At 37.7% G+C, this 20,761-nt stretch overlaps 1 protein-coding gene and 1 pseudogene across 15 annotated transcripts in view; one reads left to right on the top strand and one right to left on the bottom strand.

Annotated features, from left to right (window-relative positions):
- LOC105484591 (SWT1 RNA endoribonuclease homolog) overlaps positions 1–20,761 on the bottom strand; it is a 141,174-nt gene that overhangs the window by 66,328 nt on the left and 54,085 nt on the right. For all 15 annotated transcript variants that reach the window (XR_011611988.1, XR_011611989.1, XR_011611996.1 and 12 more), the window contains 2 exons: positions 13,222–13,409; positions 2,127–2,258 (listed from right to left, as the gene is read on the bottom strand). Coding sequence is in view for 9 of the 15 variants with exons in the window: in XM_011746374.3 (XP_011744676.2) it covers positions 2,127–2,258; positions 13,222–13,409 (320 nt within the window). In the remaining 6 variants the exon portion in view is untranslated. The remainder of the gene's footprint in view (positions 1–2,126; positions 2,259–13,221; positions 13,410–20,761) is intronic.
- Positions 6,043–9,821, top strand: LOC105484589 (large ribosomal subunit protein uL18-like; annotated as a pseudogene).

Here is a 20,761-nt window from a genome sequence, read left to right as displayed (position 1 = left end):
TCCTTACAGCAGAGGTTTACAAAGCCATTAATATGCTAATAATACAAGTGATTTCCCCAGAAGGTGGTATAGTACACACTATTTCCAAAGTTTTTTGAACCAGAAACACTTCTGGCACATAATTAACAGCTCTGAATGTCCGAAATACTGGCCTGATTATCAGATAAAATGGAAACTGCTTTGCATGGCTTGAGACACGATCCTCCAACCTCAATCCAGCCTCATCTTTTGCCAACCCTTCCTCCCGCCACTGCATATATATATATATCCCTATTAAAATACTAATATCTTTTGATTGCAAGATCTGTTTTAATATGATTGAATTATTTCTACAGCTGTTTGGAGTCAGAGGTCACATCTTATTTCTCTTTGGTCCCCAGTGCCTAGTATGACACCAAGTATAGCAGGTGCTCAAGGAACATCTGCTGATTTATTAAATACAGATTTATAGCCTTACTTTCTGTAGAAAATACACTGTCAAAGATGGCTTTTATGCAATCTAGAGTGGACAAAAGTTTTTACATAGCTAAAATCAGAACTGAATAGTTCACCCTTATAGAGCCACTCTTATTTTAACAAGGCTTTAAATTATAAAGGGACTAGTTGCATTCAGAGGTAACATTTAACTTGTATTAGGATCTGCCATACTTTAAATTCATTAATAACTTAAGGGTGGCAGAAGGTTTAGATAACTTTTTATTTTAAGAATTATTTAGGCCGGCCGGGCGCGGTGGCTCACGCCTGTAATCCCAGCACTTTGGGAGGCCGAGGTGGGCGGATCACGAGGTCAGGAGATCAAGACCATCCTGGCTAACGCAGTGAAACCCCATCTCTACTAAAAATACAAAAAATTAGCCGGGCGTGGTGGCGGCGCCTATAGTCCCAGCTACTCGGGAGGCTGAGGCAGGAGAATGGCGTGAACCTGGGAGGCGGAGCTTGCAGTGAGCCGAGATCGTGCCACCGAACTCCAGCCTGCGCAACAGAGCGAGAGACTCTGTCTCAAAAAAAAAAAAGAATTATTTAGGCCAACTCTGATCCAAAAAGAGGCAAAAATGCCTTCTAGATTAACAAGACAAAAATGCCTTGTATATTAACAATAGTTTGCAAAAACCATTAAAGAGAAATGAAAAAAAAAAAACTTCTGAAAATTCAAGTTTCTCAAACTTGAACATAGCAAAATCAACTCAGTTTTGTTTTTGTTTTAATTTATAAAGAACAGTATTTTTGTGTTGTCAACCTGTATATCTAATTCAGGTCAAACAATCTTGGTACATAATAAAACTGCAAAGGTTAGAAGTATCCTCCTTTAGTGCCACAAAAGAAAGCTATATTTCATGCTATAAAGTGCCAAGGTCTATTCTATAGCTTGCTGGCACTATATTTTCCATATGCATCACAAATATTTTAAATAATCACATGTGTATAAATTTTCAAAGCATCGTAAGACTATATTGCCTTTTTTTTTTTTTTTTTTTTTTTTTGAGATTCTCCTGCCTCAGCCTCCCAAGTAGCTAGGACTATAGGTGTTTGCCACAATGCCCGGCTAATTTTTTGTATTTTTAGGAAAGCCAGGGTTTCACTATGTTGGCAAGGCTGGTCTCAAACTCCTGACCTCAAGTGATCCACCCGCCTCAGCCTCCCAAAGTGGTGGGATTACAGGTGTGAGTCACCACGCCCAGCAACTATGTTGCTTTTCAAACTTATTTCAGTTTGTAGTTCTGTAAAACTACATTGAAAGAAAAAAATCGCATTAAAATATTAACATATTTGTTTTCAAGAGCAATGATAATTACCTTAACATATATTTATTCCATAAGTAATTATGGAGTGCCCATTACAGGACAGGCCCTGTTCTAGGAGTTATAGTTACACAATAATGAAAAAGTTCATGAAGTTTACAAAAAAGCTGGTATATTTTTTCTAGAGAGGGAAAAGGTGGAAACATTCTTGTGATCTCAACTAGAAATAGGGATTATTGGCAGAAGAAGGAGAAACAGTTGAATCTAAAAGTCATTAGTTTATAAAATTTGCTAGGTGACTCCTAGCAACTCTGAAAAAGTTGGTAAGCCTAGGAGAAAGAGAAAAGTAATAAGTAAATAACACTTTAAAATTAATAAAGTATTTACCTTTGAATTCCTTCAAGAATATCCCTCACAGCTGCCATTAACTTTTGAAGATATATAAAAGCTTCTTCAAATGATGCTATATTTGATGTAGTCAGAGCTGAATTTGAGCCCAATCTCTGAAACACATTCGTGCTAAAATAGAGAAAAAAAGATACTCATAGGTATACATACATATTTAAAGTAATTCAAGTATTTCTGTTGCAAATGTATAAAGTAGTATTTATTATCATTAATCTCTCAGAATGCTGATCTATTTAAATTAGAAGTAAAAGATAGTGAAATATGAAAGTCTGGGATAATATTCACGTAAAGGATCTAGTTCAGACACTATACAGGTCTAATCTAAAGTAATACTATGAAAGTTGTGTGATATTGTCTCATTCTAAGAGACCACAAGAGATAGAGGAGAAGTAATGCTATCAATATGCATTCAAGTCAGTACTCAGGATGAGACGGATGAAGAAAAAAATTAGAGATCAGATTATTCCTGTTGAAACTAGAAGTTTCCTAGTAATTTCACTTGTAGAAATTTATCATAAATTAATAACAGTTATTCAGAATCAGGCAACAATTAGTAACACCTTAAATGTATAACAATATAAACAGTGTTAAATAATCAGTAAGTTGGCCACTTGATAAAATACCAAACTAGGCTGGGCATGATGGCTCACCCATGTAATCTCAACACTTTGAAAGGCCGAGAAGGGAGGATCACTTGAGGCCAGAAGTTTGAGACCTGCCTGGGCAACATCGTTAGACCTTGTCTCTAGAAAAAAATTTAAAAAGTAGCCAGGCGTGGTGGCACTGCCTGTAGTCCCTGCTACTTGGGAGGCGAAGGTGGGAGGATCACTTGAACCCAGGAGTTCGAGGCTTCAGAGAGCTGTCATCGTGCCACTGCATTCCAGCCTGGGCAACAAAGTGAGACCCTGTCTCAAAACAAAACAAACACACACACACACACACACAAAACACCAAACTACTAAAATGATGCTTATGCCACCTATGAAATAGAAAAATAAAAGTAGAGAAAATTTACTTTATAACATAAGGACAACAATGTAAAAATCCAAAACACATTATGCTTGGTTTGAATAGTGTCCCCCCATAACTCCTACATTCACCCAGAACCTCAGAATGTTACCTTGTTTGAAACAGGATCTTTAAGATGTAACTAGTTAAGTTAAAATGAGTTCATGCTGGATTAGAACGGGCCCTACTCTATGTGAAGAAAAAGGCAGAGATGGGAGTGATACAGCTGCAAGGCAAGGACTTCCCGCAACTACCAGAAGAGAAAGACATGAAACAGATCCTCCCTCAGAAACTCCAGAAGAACCAAGCCTGCAGACACTTGGATTTCAAATGTTTGGCCTCCAGGTCTGTGAGCGAAAATATTTCTGCGGTTTTGGGCCAGCCAGTTTGTGATACTTTGCTAGAGCAGCTGTAGGAAACTAATAATATTCCTAAAAAACATGGTTGAGTGTGCTTAATAAATTCACAATGTTGACTACAGTAGACTTTAGGCAGCAGCACTCAAAGGAATTTCCTTCCCTACTTTGTACTTTCCAAAGTATTCCTTTTATAACTGTTGTAAAACACACTTAACATAAAATTCACCACTTTGAACATTCTGAAGCGTATAATTCAGTGGCATTTAGTACACTCACAATGCTGTGTAACCATCACCACTATCTAGTTACAGAACATTTCGTTACCTGAAAAGGAAACTGAATCCGGGTGGTTACTCCCCAGGATTCTCCTCTTGCTCCGCCAAACCCAGCAACCACCACTCTGCTTTCTGTCTCCATGGATTTACCTATTCCGGGTATTTGTGTGGTGCATTTGTTATTTTTTAGATAAAACCAAATTTATTTTATTTTAAAATATTTACAATTAAAATTTTTTTCTACATTTAAAGCCAAAAGAATGTAAAAAGAGAATATGTATTACCCACAGTCTACCAACCAGAGATAAGCATTACTAACATACATGGTTCTTTCTTCATCTTTTTCTGGATATACAAGCAAATTGTGTGTGTGGAGGTGTGGTTGTGAGGGAGTGGTTGGGGAGGCAGGAGGAGACTGAGAGAGAAAACAGGAAACAACATCTACCAGGAAAGCCATCAGTAAATCAAAATACTATATACTAGATACCATCATTCCAAAAACTTCCATTATAATTTTTATATAGATTTATACAATTTAGGTAAAAGGATGAGGGCACTAAAAGCCCTTCCTCCAGGGTTTATCCTAAATGACAAAATGTGGGAGAAATGAGCATGAGATGAGGATGAAAATAACCATACCAGTCATAGGATTGGCAGGTACAATCATCTTTTGCTGTGGGTACTACTATTTTTGCTCCTGTCTCTTGAGATGTATTGGCAAATCTTGTTTTTACCTTTAAAATATATCCAGCATTTGACCAATTCTTAACATCTCTCCCACAACTGCCCTGACCCAAATCATCAACATTTTCCACCTGGATTATCACAGTAGACACCTAACTGGTATCTCGCCCTCTTCCTGCCTCACCCTCATCACTTCACAGCCTGCTTGCAACAAGGCAGAGCAATCTTTTTTAAAACACAGGCCTGATCTTGTCATTTCTTTGCTTAAAATTGTGCTGTAGCTTTTGCTAAGAGTAAAAGCCCTAAATTCTTACAATGGCTTACTAGCCCCACACAATCAGCACACTGTCCCTCCCCACTTCATCTCCTCCTGCTCTGCCCCCTTGCTCCAGCCACACTGGCCTTTCAGTTCACCCAACATATTAGATATGTGTTCTTTCCAGCTCTTTGTAATTTCTGTTCTTCTATCTGAAACGCTTTTCCTGTAAATAACTATACGCTCCCATCCCCACCTCCTTCAAGACAGTACAAATGTCATTTTTTAAATGAAGGTTTTCTTGAACACTCTCTAACACTGTAACTACCACTCCTCCCTAAATCCATGTTACTATTCCTCCCTTTCTTCTTTCCTCTTAAGGCATCATGATCAAATGACCTACTACCAAGTGCCTGAAAGTATGAAAAAAATACAATAAATACACCATTTTCCCTTGATTCTAGACTTTTATAGACACTGTGCAATGTATTAACTATTGGATCCATGGCTAAAATGTAGAGGTCCTTCACTTGAAAATGTATCCTTTTTTTGAGACAGGGTCATGCTCAATTGCCCAGGCTGGAGTACGGTGGTGCGATCACAGCTCACTGCAGCCTTGATCTCCTGAGCTCAAGCAATTCTCTCACCTTAGCCTCCCTAGTAGCTGGCACTACAGGCGATGGCTACCACACAAGGCCAACTTTTTTGATTCTAGTAAAGATGAGGTCTCGCTATGTTGCCCAGGCTGGTCTCAAACTCCTGAGCTCAGATGATCCTCTTGCCTCAGCCTCCCAAAGTGCTGGGATTATGGGCGTGAACCACTGCATCTGGTAGAAAATGTATCTTAAGGTTGAAGAAAAACATACTGAGTGCGTGGATATATATTTTGTGACATACTGCTTAAAGATGTTTACCACAGGTTCCCAAACTTTTTTGATATCCTTTCTTTTTGAGACAGGGTCTCACTCTGTCATCCAGGCTGCAGTGCAATGGCATGATTACAGCGCACTGCAGCTTCTACCTCCCGGACTCAAGTGATGGTCCCACTTCAGCCTCCTGAGTAGCTGGGACCGCAGATGCATGCCACTGTGGCCAGCTAATTTTAAAATTTTTTTGTAGAGACAAAATCTCACCACGTTGCTCAGGCTGGTCTTAAACTCCTCAGCTCAAGCAATCCTCCTACCTCTGCCTCTCAAAGTGCTGGGATTATAGGCATGAGCCATCATGCCTGGCCTCAGGATACACATTTTTTAAAATGTCTCGCCTTTTCCCCCCGCTAGTGCTGCTGGTCCTGCAGGTCTCTGTTCTGCAGGATGGGGTTTGTTAAAATTGTAAAGAATAAGGCCTACTTTAAGATATACCAAGTGAAATGTAGAAGATGACGAGAGGGTAAAAATGATGACTATATTTGGAAATGCTTGGGGATATAGGATAAAAATAAATACCACACACCCAAATACAGCATGATAGTTCATGTAACAAACAGAGATATCATTCGTCAGATTGCTTTTGCTCGTACAGAGGGGGATATGATAATCTGTACAGCGTATGCAAACGAACTGCCAAAATAACGGGGAGGTTGGCCTGAAAAATTATGCTGCAGCATATTGTACTGGCCTGCTGCTGGCCTGCAGGCTTCTCAATAGGTTTGGCATGGACAAGATCTATAAAGGCCAAGTGGAGGAGACTGGCGATGAATACAATGTGGAAAGCATTGATGGTCAGCCAGGTGCCTTTAACTGCTATTTGGACACAGGTCTTGCCAGAACTTCTGCTGGCAATAAAGTTTTTGGCACCTTGAAGGGAGCTGTGGATGGAGGCTTGTCTATCCTTCATAGTACCAAATGATTCTCTGGTTATGATTCAGAAAGCAAGGAATTTAATGCAGAAGTATACTGGAAGCACATCATGGGCCAGAATGTTGCAGATTACATGCGCTACTTAATGGAAGAAGATAAAGATGCTTACAAGAAACAGTTCTCTCAATACATAAAGAACAATGTAACTCCAGACATGATGGAGGAGATGTATAAGAAAGCTCATGCTGCCATACAAGAGAATCCAGTGTATGAAAAGACGCCCAAGAAAGAAGTTAAAAACAGGTGCTGGAGAGCACGTGGAGAAATAGGAACATTTTTACACTGTTGGTGGGACTATAAACTAGTTCAACCATTGTGGAAGACAGTGTGGCGATTCCTCAAGGATCTAGAATTAGAAATACCATTTGACCCAGCCATCCCATTACTGGGTATATACCCAAAGGATTATAAATCATTTTGCTATAAAGACACATGCACACATATGTTTATTGTGGCACTATTCACAATAGCAAAGACTTGGAACCAATCCAAATGTCCATCAATGATAGACTGGATTAAGAAAATGTAGCACATATACACCATGGAATACTATGCAGCCATAAAAAAGGATGAGTTCGTGTCCTTTGTAGGGACATGGATGCAGCTGGAAACTATCATTCTCAGGAAACTATCACAAGAACGGAAAACCAAACACCGCATGCTCTCACTCATAGGTGGGAATTGAACAACGAGATCACTTGGACACAGGAAGGGGAACATCACACACCCGGGCCTGTCATGGGGTAGGGGGAGGGGGGAGGGATAGCATTAGGAGATATACCTAATGTAAATGAGGAGTTAATGGGTGCAGCACACCAACATGGCACAAGTATACATATGTAACAAGCCTGCACGTTGTGCATATGTACCCTAGAACTTAAATTAAAAAAAAAAAAAAAAAGAGGTGAAATTTTTCCAAAATGTCCATTGCTCAGAAGAAAGATCAGATAGCTCAAAAGAAGGCAAGCTTCCTCAGAGCTCAGGAGCAGCCTGCTGAGAGCTAAACCAAACAATTTTCTACAAGGATTTTGGAGATAAAGAAAACACACTTATGGACAGCAAAAAAAAAAAAAAAAAAAAAAAAGTCTCAGAAGCTTAAATGAGAAACAGCAGGGAAGTTGCTTTTTTGTTTGTTTGTTTGTTTTTGTTTTAACTTGAATCAGGAGTAGTATCTAACACCCAAATTCCTTGTAAGTAGAAACGACACCAAAAGCCTGACCTGATGAGCTACAAATTTGCTACTGATTTTTAAAGAGAGGGTCTTGTTGTGTTGCCCAGGCTGGTCTCAAACATTTGGCCTCAAGTGATCCTCCCACCTCAGTCTCCCAAAGTGCTGGTATTACAGGTATAAGCCACTGTTTCCAGCCTCACTCTAGTAGTTTTATATGACTAATTGTGCACAGGTCCTACCAGACTTCCAAATAAGCATCTTTACATGAAAGGCCCATGAACGATTATGTTGAAAAACTTCTATAATGTGTCTGGTACATAACCAGGCTTGAGAAACAGTAAGGTAGGCCTAAATACATATGTATTAACAAGGCAATATAAGCATTTTTGTCTTGCTGAAATGCTGTTAAAGTCTATTATCCAGAAACTATGCAAAACTCTCTAGTATCCAACATAAATTCATGCACATTACAGATGAACTCTAAGAAAGGACAGCTAAAATATCTTAGATACAGTTTTAATCTATTTTATTTTGAAAGTGGTAATCCCTATCAGGGATATATGGTAACTTTCTGCTAACCAGAATGTCTGATTAGCCAAAACCTTAAAAATATGTTAAGATTGAAACAAAAAAAAAACCCTTTGCTTTATATGAAAATATAAATTTGTAAATATTATTGTTAGTTCTCATGCCATTTATTGTTATTTCTTTAGCGTGACAGGTTATAAAGCCAGTAGTTTATGTTTATGTACACTAAAGTATTAGAAGTATTTCTTCCTTTTAAACAAAAGTATTTATCTTCTTTTAACAAAGTCTTACAATGAATAACAGTAACACAGTCATGCATCACTTAAGACAATGAGAATACATTCTGAGAAATGCACTGCTGGGCAATTTCATCGTTATGCAAACATCTTAGAGTGTATTTACATAAACCTAGATGGTATGACTTACTAGACGTCTATGCTGTATGGTATAGCCTATTGCTCCTTAGCTACAAACTGGTACAGGATATTACTATACTGAATACTGCAGGCAGCTGTAATACAATGTTAACTATTTGGGTATTGAAACATACGTAAGCATAGGAAAAGTACAGTAAAAGATACGGTATTATAATTTTATGGGACTACTGTCATACATATTCCACTGTTGACCAAAATGTTGCAATGAAAGTGCTAAAAAAAAAATGACAAAACTTTAGCTAGACAAAAAAAAAAGAGGAGTGAATACACAAATCGGAGATGAAAAGGACATTACCACAAAAATATGAAGAATCATAAGAAACTATTATGAATAGCCATTAATGAATAACTACAATAACAAGTTTGATAACACAGAAGAAACAGATAAATTCTTGGACACATACAATCTACCAGGATTCAATTATGAAGAAATAGGAAATCTGAACAAACCCATAACAAGTGAGGAAATTGAATCAGTAATAAAATTTTCCATCAATGAAAATTCCGGGACCTGATGGCATCATTGCTGAATTCTAACAAATATTTAAAGAAAAGTTAATACCAATTTTCCTCAAATGATTCTAGAAAATTGAAGAAGCGGGAATACTTGCAAACTCATTATATGAGGCCAACATTACCAATTTCAAAACTAGACAAGGACACGGTAAGAAAACTACAGACCAATATCCTCGATAAACATAGGTACAAAAATTCTCAACAAGATGCTAGCAAACTGAATCCAACCACACATTAAAAAGTTCACTGTGATCAAGTGGGATCCATTTCAGGGATGCAAGAATGGTTCAAAATACACAAATCAATAAATGTGATAAACCACATTAACAGAATCAAAACCAAAAGTGATAGGATCATTTCAATAGATGCAGAAAAAGCATTTGACAAAATTCAACATCCCTTCATGATTAAAAACTCCCCAAAAATTAGATACAGAAGGAGCATACCTCAATGCAATAAAGGCCATATATGACAAACCCATAGCTAACATCATACTGAAGGAACAAGAACATCCACTTTTACCACTTGTATTCAACATTGTACTGAAAGTATTAGAGCAATTAGGCAAGAAAAAGAAATGAAGGGCATCCAAATTGGAAAGAAGGAAGTCAAATTACCCCTGTTCACAGACAACATGATCATATATATGGAAAACCCTTAAGACTCCACCAAAAATCTCTTTGAGATAATAAATGAATTCAATAAAGTTGCAGGATACTAATCAACATACAAAAGTCAATGGCATTCCTATATGCTAATAGTGAACTATCTGAAAAAGAAAACAAGAAAACAATTCAATTTATAATAGCTACCCAAAAAGCAAACCTAATCAAGGAGGTGAAAGATCTTATGCTGAAAACTCTAAAACATGGATAAAAGAAATAGAAGGGGATACAATAAATGGAAAGATATCTCATGTTCATGTATTGGAAGAATTAACATCATCAAAATAATCATACTTTCCAAAGTGATCTACAGATTTAATGCAATCCCTATCAAAATTCCAGTGTCACTCTTCACAGAAACAAACAAACAAAAATCATAAATTTCGCATGCCAAATTTGAAGAGCCAAAGCAATCCCTGAGCAAAAAGAACAAAGCTGGAGGCATCACACTACCTGATTTCAAAACATACCACAAACAACCAAAAATTAATCAAGAAAAAAACAAACAATAAAATATACCACAAAGCTACAGTAACCAAAACAGCATGGTACTGGCTAGCATAAGATAGACACATAAACCAATGAAACAGAATAGAGAGCCCAGAAATAAATTAACATACCCAAAGCCATCTGATTTTTGACACAGGTACCAAGAACACACATTGGGAAAAAGTCTCTTCAATAAGTGATGCTGGGAAAACTGGACATCCACATGCAGAAGAATGAAACTAGACCCCTACCTCTTACCATATAGAAAAACCAACTCAAAATGAATTGAAGATTTAAGTATAAAACTCAAAACTATGAAACTCCTAGAAGAAAACGTAAGGGAAATGCTTCAGGACATTGAATTGGGCAAGAATTTTAATAAGACCTTCAAAAGCACAGGCAACAAAACCAAAAATAGACAAATGGAACTATATCAAACTAAAAAGCTTTTACACAGTAAAGGAAACAACAGAGTGAAAAGACAACCAAGAGAATGGGAGGAAATATATGCAAACTATACATCTCACAAGGGATTAATATCCAGAATATATAAGAAACTAACAGCAAGAAAACAAGATAACCCAGTTAAAAATGGGCAAAAGGATAAATGGCCTTCAGCTCCATCCATGTTCCTGCAAAGGACATGATCTCATTCTTTCTTATGGCTGCTTAATACTCCATGGGGTATACAGGGCATTATCCTTAGCAAATTAATGCAGGAACAAAAAACCAAATACCACATGTGCTCAGTTATAAGTGGGAGCTAAATGATGAGAACACAAGCACACATGGAGGGGAACAATGGACACTGGGGCCCATTGGAGGGTAGAAGGTGGGAGGAGCAAGAGGATCAGGAAAAACAATTAATGGGTACTAGGCTTAATGCCTGGGTAATGAAATAATCTGTCCAACAAACTCCCATGACACAAGTTTACCGATAAAATAAACTTACACGTGTACCCCTGAACTTAAAGTTTAAAATATGGGCAAAAGACCTTAACATAAATTTTTCAAAAGAAGACATTCGAATGGCCACCAGGTATATGAAAAATGCTTGACATCACTAATCATCAGGGAAATGCAAATCAAAACCACATTGAGACACCACCTCACTCCAGTTAGAGTGGCTATTATCAAAAAGAAGAAAAGTGTTGGCCAGGTATGATGGCTCACACCTGTAACCCTTTGGGAAACCAAGGCAAGAGGACTGCTTAAGCCCAGGAGTTTGCAGGCGTTTGAGATCAACCTGGGCAACACAGTGAGACATCATCTCTACAAAAAAATAATAATAATTAAAAAATGAGGTGGGAGGATCGTTTGAGCCCAGGAGGTCACTGCAGTGAACCGTGATCATACCACTGTACTACCACCTGGGTGACAGAGTGAGACCCTGCCTCAAAAAACCAAACAAACAAACAAAAAAAGTGTTGGCAACGATGTGCAGAAAAGGGAACACTTTATACATAGTTAGTGGGATTTGTAAATTAGTGGTGCCATTATGTAAAATAGTACAGAGTCTCCCCAAAAAAATTAAAAACTGAACTACTGTCTGATCCAGCAATCCCATTACTGGTTATTCATCCAAAGGAAATAAAATGAGTATGTCAAAGAGATGCCTGCACTCCTGTGTCTGCTGTAGTAATATTTACAATAGCCAAGATATGCAATCAATGTAAGTGTCCAATAATGGATGAATGCATAAAGGAAATGCGGTACATCATATACACAATGGAATACTTTTCATCCATAAAAAGAATGCTATTCTGTCATTTGTGACAATGTGGATAAACCTGGAGAATATCATGTTAAGTGAAAAAAGCCAGACATACTAACACTGCATGATCTCACTCGTATGTAGAATCAAAACAAAAACAAAAACAAAAAACGTTTATCTCACAGAGGCAGAGTAGAACAGTGGTCACTAGAGAACAGAGAGAGGAGAATGACGAGAGGTTGGTCAACATGTACAAAGTTACAATTAGATAGGTGGAATAAGTTCTGGTGTTCTATTGCATAGCAGGGTGACTATGGCTCAAAGTAAAGTATTGCACATTACAAAATAGCTAGAAGAGAGGCTTTTGAATGTTCTTTTTTGTTTGTTTGTTTGTTTTTGAGATGGAGTCCTGCTTTGTCACCCAGGCTGGAGTGCAGTGTCACAATCAGCTCACTGCAACCTCCACCTCCCAGATTCAAGCGATTCTCCTGCCTCAGCCTCCTGAGCAGCTGGGACAACAGGCACATGCCACCACGCCCGGTTTATTTTTGTATTTTTTTTTTTTTTTAGTAGAGATGAGGTTTCACCATGTTGGCCAGGCTGGTTTCAAACTACTGACCTCAAGTGATCCACTCGCCTCTGCCTCCCAAAGCGCTGGGATTATGGGTGTGAGCTACCACGCCTGGCCTGAAGGTTCTTATTACAAAGAAGATCATGATAAATGCATGAGCTGATGAATACCTCATGAAAAATGCATGATAAATGCATTACAATAGCCAAGATATGAAATCAACCTAAGTGTCCAGTAACGATGAACACATAAAGGAAATGTGGTACATACACACAATGGAATACTTTTCATCCATAAAAAAGAATGCTATTCTGTCATTTGTGACAATGTGGATAAACCTGGAGAATATCATGTTAAGTGAAAAAAGCTTTTTTTCCCCACTTAACACTTAAAATGCATGAGGTATTCATCATGCTCATTAGCCTGATTTGATTATATATCACATATATCTATTGAAACATCATAATGCACCCCGTAAATATGTACAATTATAATGTCAATTTAAATAATAAATTTTAAAAAAATTCTCCCAAATTTAGTACCTGTTCTGATATATTGTAATCCAAACATTCTCTAGGATAGACCAGATTTCTTGATGCCTGCTGGGATGGGGAAGATGAGAACTCGAGAAAACGGTGATTTCTTGATTATGAGACTTCATCAATGAAGTACCTTCCTGCTTTTTAGTCACTGTGTTTTCCGAAGAATTTGGCTCAAGTTTTGTCTTGACCTGGGGAAATAAGAATTACATAAAATGCAGCTAGTTCTTCATTTGCAGATGAGAAAAAGAGAATGGCAACTGTGCTTACAAATGTTCTAGCTTTCTGAGAAGTAGTGGCAATTCTTTTTCTTTTATTATGTACATAATATTCCCAGAAAAGCATCAGAGCTAGAAAAGATATTTTCCTTTTCCATTTAAATCAAACAATATTTCTAATCTACTTATAATGATTTGTTCAGCTAACATGCTAACGTCAATTTAAGAATACTGCTTGAACACTTCTACATATGTAGTACTGAAAGAGATAGAGGACCCCTAGAATACAAAGTATAGAGGTACAATCAAGTCTTGAAGCACCTTACAATTCAGTTTTAAGAAAATGTAAAGGGCTGCAAAGGGTTATTTAAAAAAAAAATCAAGAGATAATTTAAACCTCAGGTTATGGGTAATGGTGAACCACTGAAGGTTTCTAACTTAGGCAGTGATATACTCAGAAGTGCACTCTATCTAAGATAAACTAAAACAGAAGAAAGAGGAGGCAAGAAAACTGGTTAGAAGGTTACTGAAATAATCCAAGAGGAGAGTCCTGAGAACATGGATTAGCTATAAAAAGGCAGCAGAATGAAAAGAAAAATAAAATGCATGTAAGAAATATAAAGATTTGGCCAAAGACTAGATCCAGGGAGTGAGGGAGACCCTAAGACATTCTTTAACCCAGATGTGTTAGAAGAATGATACAAATAGTAGGAACTTAGGGTGGTCATAAATCTAGAAGTGTGTGTGTGTGCGCGCACGCACACTAAGTAGGTTGAACCTTCTTGATTACTTCTGCAGACGAATGTATAGTTTTAGTCAGTAAAAGTCAAACAAATACTTTATACAGGAATTGATGGAACTGCTATTTGATGTTCCACAATCACTGCAATTTTAAACATCACATTAACTTATGCATTGCTAATGATGGACAATACACTAAACATATCAGATATTACAGTGTAGTAGCAATAAACTGTAGTGAGTATTTGTCTATGTTTCCAAATTTCATGGCCTCTTGTAAAGCTAAGAAAAGAGGCTGCTTGCAAATAAGAATCTTCTTTGGATGAAGAGAATATAAGTTTGTTTTTTAGGTATATGTTGAGTTTGAGGTATAAAAAATTATCCAGGTAAAGATAGCTAGCAAGTAATTGGACATGTAGATCTGCAGCTTAAAAATACAGCTGAGGGTCATTCTCATGGAGACAAGCCTTAGGAGATGAAATAGACAAACTGAAGGGGGAAAAGAAGGAACTAGCAAAAATAAGAGGGGAAGAATCAGTATGCAATAACAATAGAAGCCAAAGGAGTCAGGTTTCAGGAAAGAAAGGAGAGACCACCACCAAGTGCTGAAGAAGGACTGAGAAGGAGGAGGAGAAGAAGAAGGAGAAAAGAGTAAGTTTGATAATTAGTAAGCAAATGACAACCTAAGGTTTCTTCCAGTGGAGTGTGGAAATAAAATTCTACTGTAAAGGATTAAGGGGTAAGTGAGTGCTCTAGCCTTGTTCAGTTAGCAAAAAAAAAAAAAGAAAAGAAAAAAGAGACAAGAAAATAAAACAAACAAAAGAAAGTGCAAAAATGAAAACAATGGTTAGAAATTGCTTTTTTTGTTGTTTTTTGGTTTTTGGTTTTTTGGGTTTTTTTTTGAGACAGGGTCTCACTCTGTCACCCAGGCCGGAGTGCAGTGGCGTGATCTCAGCTCACTGCAACCTCTGCCTCTAGGAATCAGGTGATCCTTCCACCTCAGCCCTCCCCAGTAGCTGGGACCAGAGGTGCAAGCCATCAGGCCCAGCTAATTTTTGTTATTTGTTGTAGAGACAGAATTTCGCCATGTTGCCCAGGCTGGCTGGTTGCTCAGATTGGTTGTGGCTCATCCAATCCGCCCACCTTGGCCTTCCAAAGTGCTTGGATTACAGGTATAAGCCACCATGCCTGGCCATAAATTGCTCTTTTAAGAAGTTTGGTAGTTGACGGAAGGACAGTGCAGTAAATAGAATGGCCAATGAAAAGTACGGTATTTAAGAATGGAAAAGATCTAAGCATATTTTAAAGCACAGTAAAAGAGATATACAATTGATTCCAGTTAAAATATATATATATATATATATATATAAAATATATATATATATATCTCACGTGGAGGAAAAAAGGAAAAGAAAAGTACCTAACAGAATGTACATTTAACTATAAGTTTAAAAACTTAGTTTTTTGGTCTTTGCTCTATATACATACACAAAGCATATAAATATGCTTTGTAAACTTAAATAAAATCACTCTGTTTCTCTAGGCTTAAGTTCCCTCTGATAAAATGATGATTTCAAAGGATTAGCTTCATGGATTGCTGATTTAATACATATTAAATTTTTTTAATACAATTTCCAATACTATCAGTAGTAACAGTTAATATTTATTGAGCGTTTGTTATGTACTTTCTCAGAATTTCATATTTATTAGCTCATTTAATCCTAACAACTACCTATGAAACAGATACTATGATGATCCATATTTTATAATCAAGGAAACTGAGGCATAGAAAGGTTAATTAACTCGTCCAAGGTCACACAGATGACAAGAGGCATGAACTGGATTTGACCTTCAGCAATCTGACTAGAATGAGGTTATGAACTCTCTCCATCTGTAAAAGTAAATGTTACCCTTCTTTATCTTATGCGGCAAGAAAAAAAATTAAAAAGATGATTCTTCCCATTTTTGCCTGCTTACATTAAATTGTGAACTTAACAAATAGACCAAATGAAAAGACATTTTATCCTGAGATAATTTTTTATCACCAAATATATTTAAAATACAGCCCAGCATTTACCTAACGCCTCTTTTCTTTAGCTCTTAAACAGTAGTATATATACTACACACAAGTGGATTTCTTTATCAAACACTACATAGAACTTACTACATGCTAGACATTAAGGTCTCCACAAATATTAACTTGTTAATTCACATGATAATTCTAAGGCCAGCATTATCATTACACTCATTTTACAAAAGAGAGAAATAAGGTCCAAAGAGTTTAATTAAGAGGTTATAAACACCACAACTCAGGACACTGAGGCACATAAATCTAAAGCTTATTAGCAAGATTGATTTTAATTACTCTATCATCTTAGTAAAAAGCAAGTCCTATTTTTTTTTTTTTTTTTTTTAGTGGTTAGAAGGCCCATAAAATAAAAATGTACCTATCCTTTTCCTATTTCTCCCCTCTTATATGAAAATCTGGAAAACGCAGGGCACAATGGTTCATGCCTGTAATCCTAGTACTTTGGGAGGCTGAGGCGGGAAGACTGCTTGAGGCCAGGAGTTCAAGACCAGCCTGGGCAACAAAGTGAGACGTAGTCTCTACAAAAAAATTTAAAACTTAGCTTGGCATGGTGGCTTATGCCTGTGGTTCCAGCTATTCAGGAGGCTGAGGCTGGAGGATCATTTGACACGAGGTCAAGGTCAGAGAGAGCTATGATCACAACTCTGCACTCGGGCCTGGGCTATAAAGCGAGACCCTGTCTCCAAAAAAAAATCTGGAAAATGATAGTTAGTTTATCTCCATTTTAGTTTCTCAAAAGCAATCAAATAATGAACGTTCCTCTTCTTCTGATTTTCTACACTTAATAAATTAAGATTAGGTAGTTTTTACAGTTACTAGGAGATACCGCTTCTTTGGAGGTAATCTATTTGTTGCTCAAGTTACTGAGACATGACCAAATATATAAGACATATATAAAATCTAATACATTCTATAAAACAACTCCTGTTAAAAGTATATTTTAAAGCATCAGTCCCCAATCTTTTTGGCAACCAAGACTGGTTTCACGGAAGATAATTTTTCCATGCACTGGTGAGTGGGAAGATGGTTTCAGGATGATTCAAACACAGTCCATTTACTGTGCACTTTATTTTTATTATTATTACATTGTAATATATAATGAAATAATTGGCCCAGTGCAGTGGCTCACGTCCGTAATCCTAGAACTTCGAGAGGCCGAGGTGGGTGGATCACCTGAGGGCAGGAGTTCGAGACTAGCCTGGTCAATATGGTGAAACCCCATCTCTACTAAAAACACAAAAATCAGCCAGGTGTGGTGGCAGGCACCTGTAATCCCAGCTACTTGGGAGGCTGAGGCAGGAGAATCACTTGAACCTGGGAGGTGGAGGATGCAGTGAGCTGGGATCATGCCATCGCACTCCAGCCTGGGTAACAAGAGAGAAACTCCATACCAAAAAAAAAAAGAAAAAGAAAGAAAGGAAGGAAAGAAATAATTATACAACTCACCATAATGTAGGATCAGTGGGAGCCCTGACCTTGTTTTCCTGCAACTAGACGGTCCCATCTGGGGTGATGGGAGACAGTGACAGATCATCAGGCATTAGATTCTCATAAGGAACACACAACCCAGATCCCTCATATGCACAGTTCACGACAGGGTTCATGCTCCTATAAGAATCTAATCCCACTGTTGATCTGACAAAAGGCGGGGCTCAGACAGTAATGTGAGTGATGGGGAGCGAATGTAAATACAGATGAAGTTTTGCTTGCTTGCCTGCTGCTCACCTCCTGCTATGCCAATACCAGTCATGGCCCAGGAGCTGGGGACCCCTGTTTTAAAGGACTATACTAAATCATAAAGTTCTTGGTTTACTCAGACAATGAACTGTTTCTAACACAAAAATAAAGGTGCAACACTTCAGAGTTCTAATCCTGGAAACAACATGGACAGTTTTGAGTAATCACACTAAAGCCAAATGTTGAGGGAAAAGCACCATGAGGACGCTGGATTCTTTGCTACTCGTCTTCATGAATCTCTTGTTAATGTAGCAAATGAAACTCGAGATCTAGAAATAAATAATTTATTAACAAGTCAATGGTTTTTTGTTTTTGTTTTTTTGAAATGGAGTCTCGCTCTGTCTCCTAGGCTGGAGTGCAGTGGCACAATCTCGGCTCACTGCAACCTTTGCCTCCTGGGTTCAGGTGATTCTCCTGCCTCAGCCTCCCGAGTAGCTGAGACTACAGGTATGCGCCACCATGCCTGGCTAATTTTTGTATTTTTAGCAGAGACGGGGTTTTGCCATGTTGGCCAGGCTGGTCTTGAACTCCTGCCTTCAGGTGATCCTCCCACCTCAGCCTCCCAAAGTGCTGGGATTACAGGTATGAGTCACCACGCCCAGTCAAGTCAATAGTTTTATGTATGCAATGGGCAACATATATGCAGTAGGCATATCATTATCTCACAAACAACACAAAATTTTAACACCATATTTTCATGGTACCTCCCATCTGTAGGTTTTTATTGATGAAAAGGGTTAAAAACTACACATTTTTTTTATTTCAATTAATCCTAAATTTTGTTTTATTCTTAATAATCTTAATTAAAAGACTGTTAAGACTTTAAGTATCCTGCACTTCCCATCTTTTACTACATTTTCTTCACTAAGGATATGATTTAGGACTCAATTTTGTGACAGGAAAGGAGAACACATCTTTTCCAACACAATCAAGGTACAATACTCATGCTATAACCCTCTAAATCCCTAGGCCCATTTTTCCTACTAATAGTTCTAAAAATCATGCTTGCCATTAAAAAAAAAATAAAACTACCAATGTTTTGGTCACCCCAAACCAAAAGAGCATTTCACCCCTCAAATACATTCTTTCCTCAAGAATGATCACATGATTCCACTCAGTTTATTTAAAAAGCTGCTTCCTTTACTCCATGAAGTATTCTCTCAGCAAGGAAGTGCTTTCCTCATTAACTATGATTAATGTTAGCATCATCTAATCCTTTGATTACTTCATAGGTTGGGGACCTATTTGATATGAAAAATCAATGAGAAAAACCTGGACAATTCAGTTCCTCAGAGAAAAAAGAGAACATAATATCTATACTGGATAAAAGTTCCATTAATATCTCTTCTAGTAGTAGTGATAACTGAAGTTTTTTGAGCTGTTTATGCTACATAACACTCTCAGATTTTTCCAGACTTGAAATTACAGGCCAGGCACAGTACCTCACAACTGTGTTCCCGACACTTTGGGAGGCTGAGGCAGGAGGACTGCTTGAGTCCAGGAGTCAAGACCAGCCTAGGTATTAGGGCAAAACTCTGCCTCTACTAAAAATATGAACAATTAGCCAGGTGTGGTGGTGCATGCCTGTAGATCCAGCTATTCGGAGGGCTGAGGTGGGAGAAGCACTTAAACCCAGGAGTTGGAGGTTGCAGTGAGCCCTAATTGTGCCAGGGTGACAGAGTAAAACCCTGTGTCAAAAAAATAAAAAATTAGAAGACTGTAATACTGGGGACAAAAATTACAGAGTTAAGTTTAAAAGAGATAAAAAAGCATCAGCTAAGATGGCTGCATAAGAATTACATGAAACTTACTAAAAACTGTAATTACATAGGATATCCTTATTTTTAGAAAATGCAGATGGAAATATCCAGGGGGAAAAAGGGCACCTAGGGGAAAAAGGGCATCCTATCTGCAACATACTATCAAATAGCTCAGAAAAAAATATAGATAGGTAAATGGATGGACAGACAGACAGGTGGATAGGTAGAGAAGGAAAACAATAAAGCAAACGTGACAAAATATTAACATTTGGAGAATCAGGGTAAATAATATATATGGCAATTCTTTGTACTGCTCTTGTAACCTTTTTATAAGTTTGAAATTATTTCAAAATAAAAAGTAAAACAAGGACAACAACATTACCAAGTAACACTATCAAAAAATAGATTCAATAGGGTTTGAGAGAGTCTTGGCATTGTATGTTTAAAACAATTTCCTAGGTATTTTTGATGTATGTGAGATCCACTGGCATAGGGCACTGTAAATGAACAATCAAATAGCAATGCAAAGCTTTCTTCCATCCATAAGTGAAAATAATATAAAATAACAACAACTGCTGTGACACTGCTTCCATAAAAGGATGTGTGTTTTATAACAAGTTGCTTACTCTCTATTCAATTCACTTAACATTTACTTAATGCCTCTAGTATGTTAGAATAAGTTAGAATTAAATTATCCTTTATCTACTGTTGTCTGCTAAACACATTTTCTTTTTTTTTTTTTTTTTTTTTTTTTTTTGAGACGGAGTCTTGCTCTGTCGCCGAGACTGGAGTGCAGTGGCCGGATCTCGGCTCACTGCAAGCTCCGCCTCCCGGGTTTACGCCATTCTCCTGCCTCAGCCTCCCGAGTAGCTGGGACTACAGGCACCCGCCACCTCGCCCGGCTATTTTTTTGTATTTTTTACTACAGACGGGGTTTCACCGGGTTAGCCAGGATGGTCTCGATCTCCTGACCTCGTGATCCGCCCGTCTCGGCCTCC

This window comes from Macaca nemestrina, chromosome 1 (assembly GCF_043159975.1).
Source record: "Macaca nemestrina isolate mMacNem1 chromosome 1, mMacNem.hap1, whole genome shotgun sequence".
NCBI classification, from domain to species: Eukaryota; Metazoa; Chordata; class Mammalia; order Primates; family Cercopithecidae; genus Macaca; species Macaca nemestrina.
The sequence above is the reverse complement of the archived record's forward strand: the minus strand, read 5'-3'. Positions and strand labels throughout refer to the sequence as shown.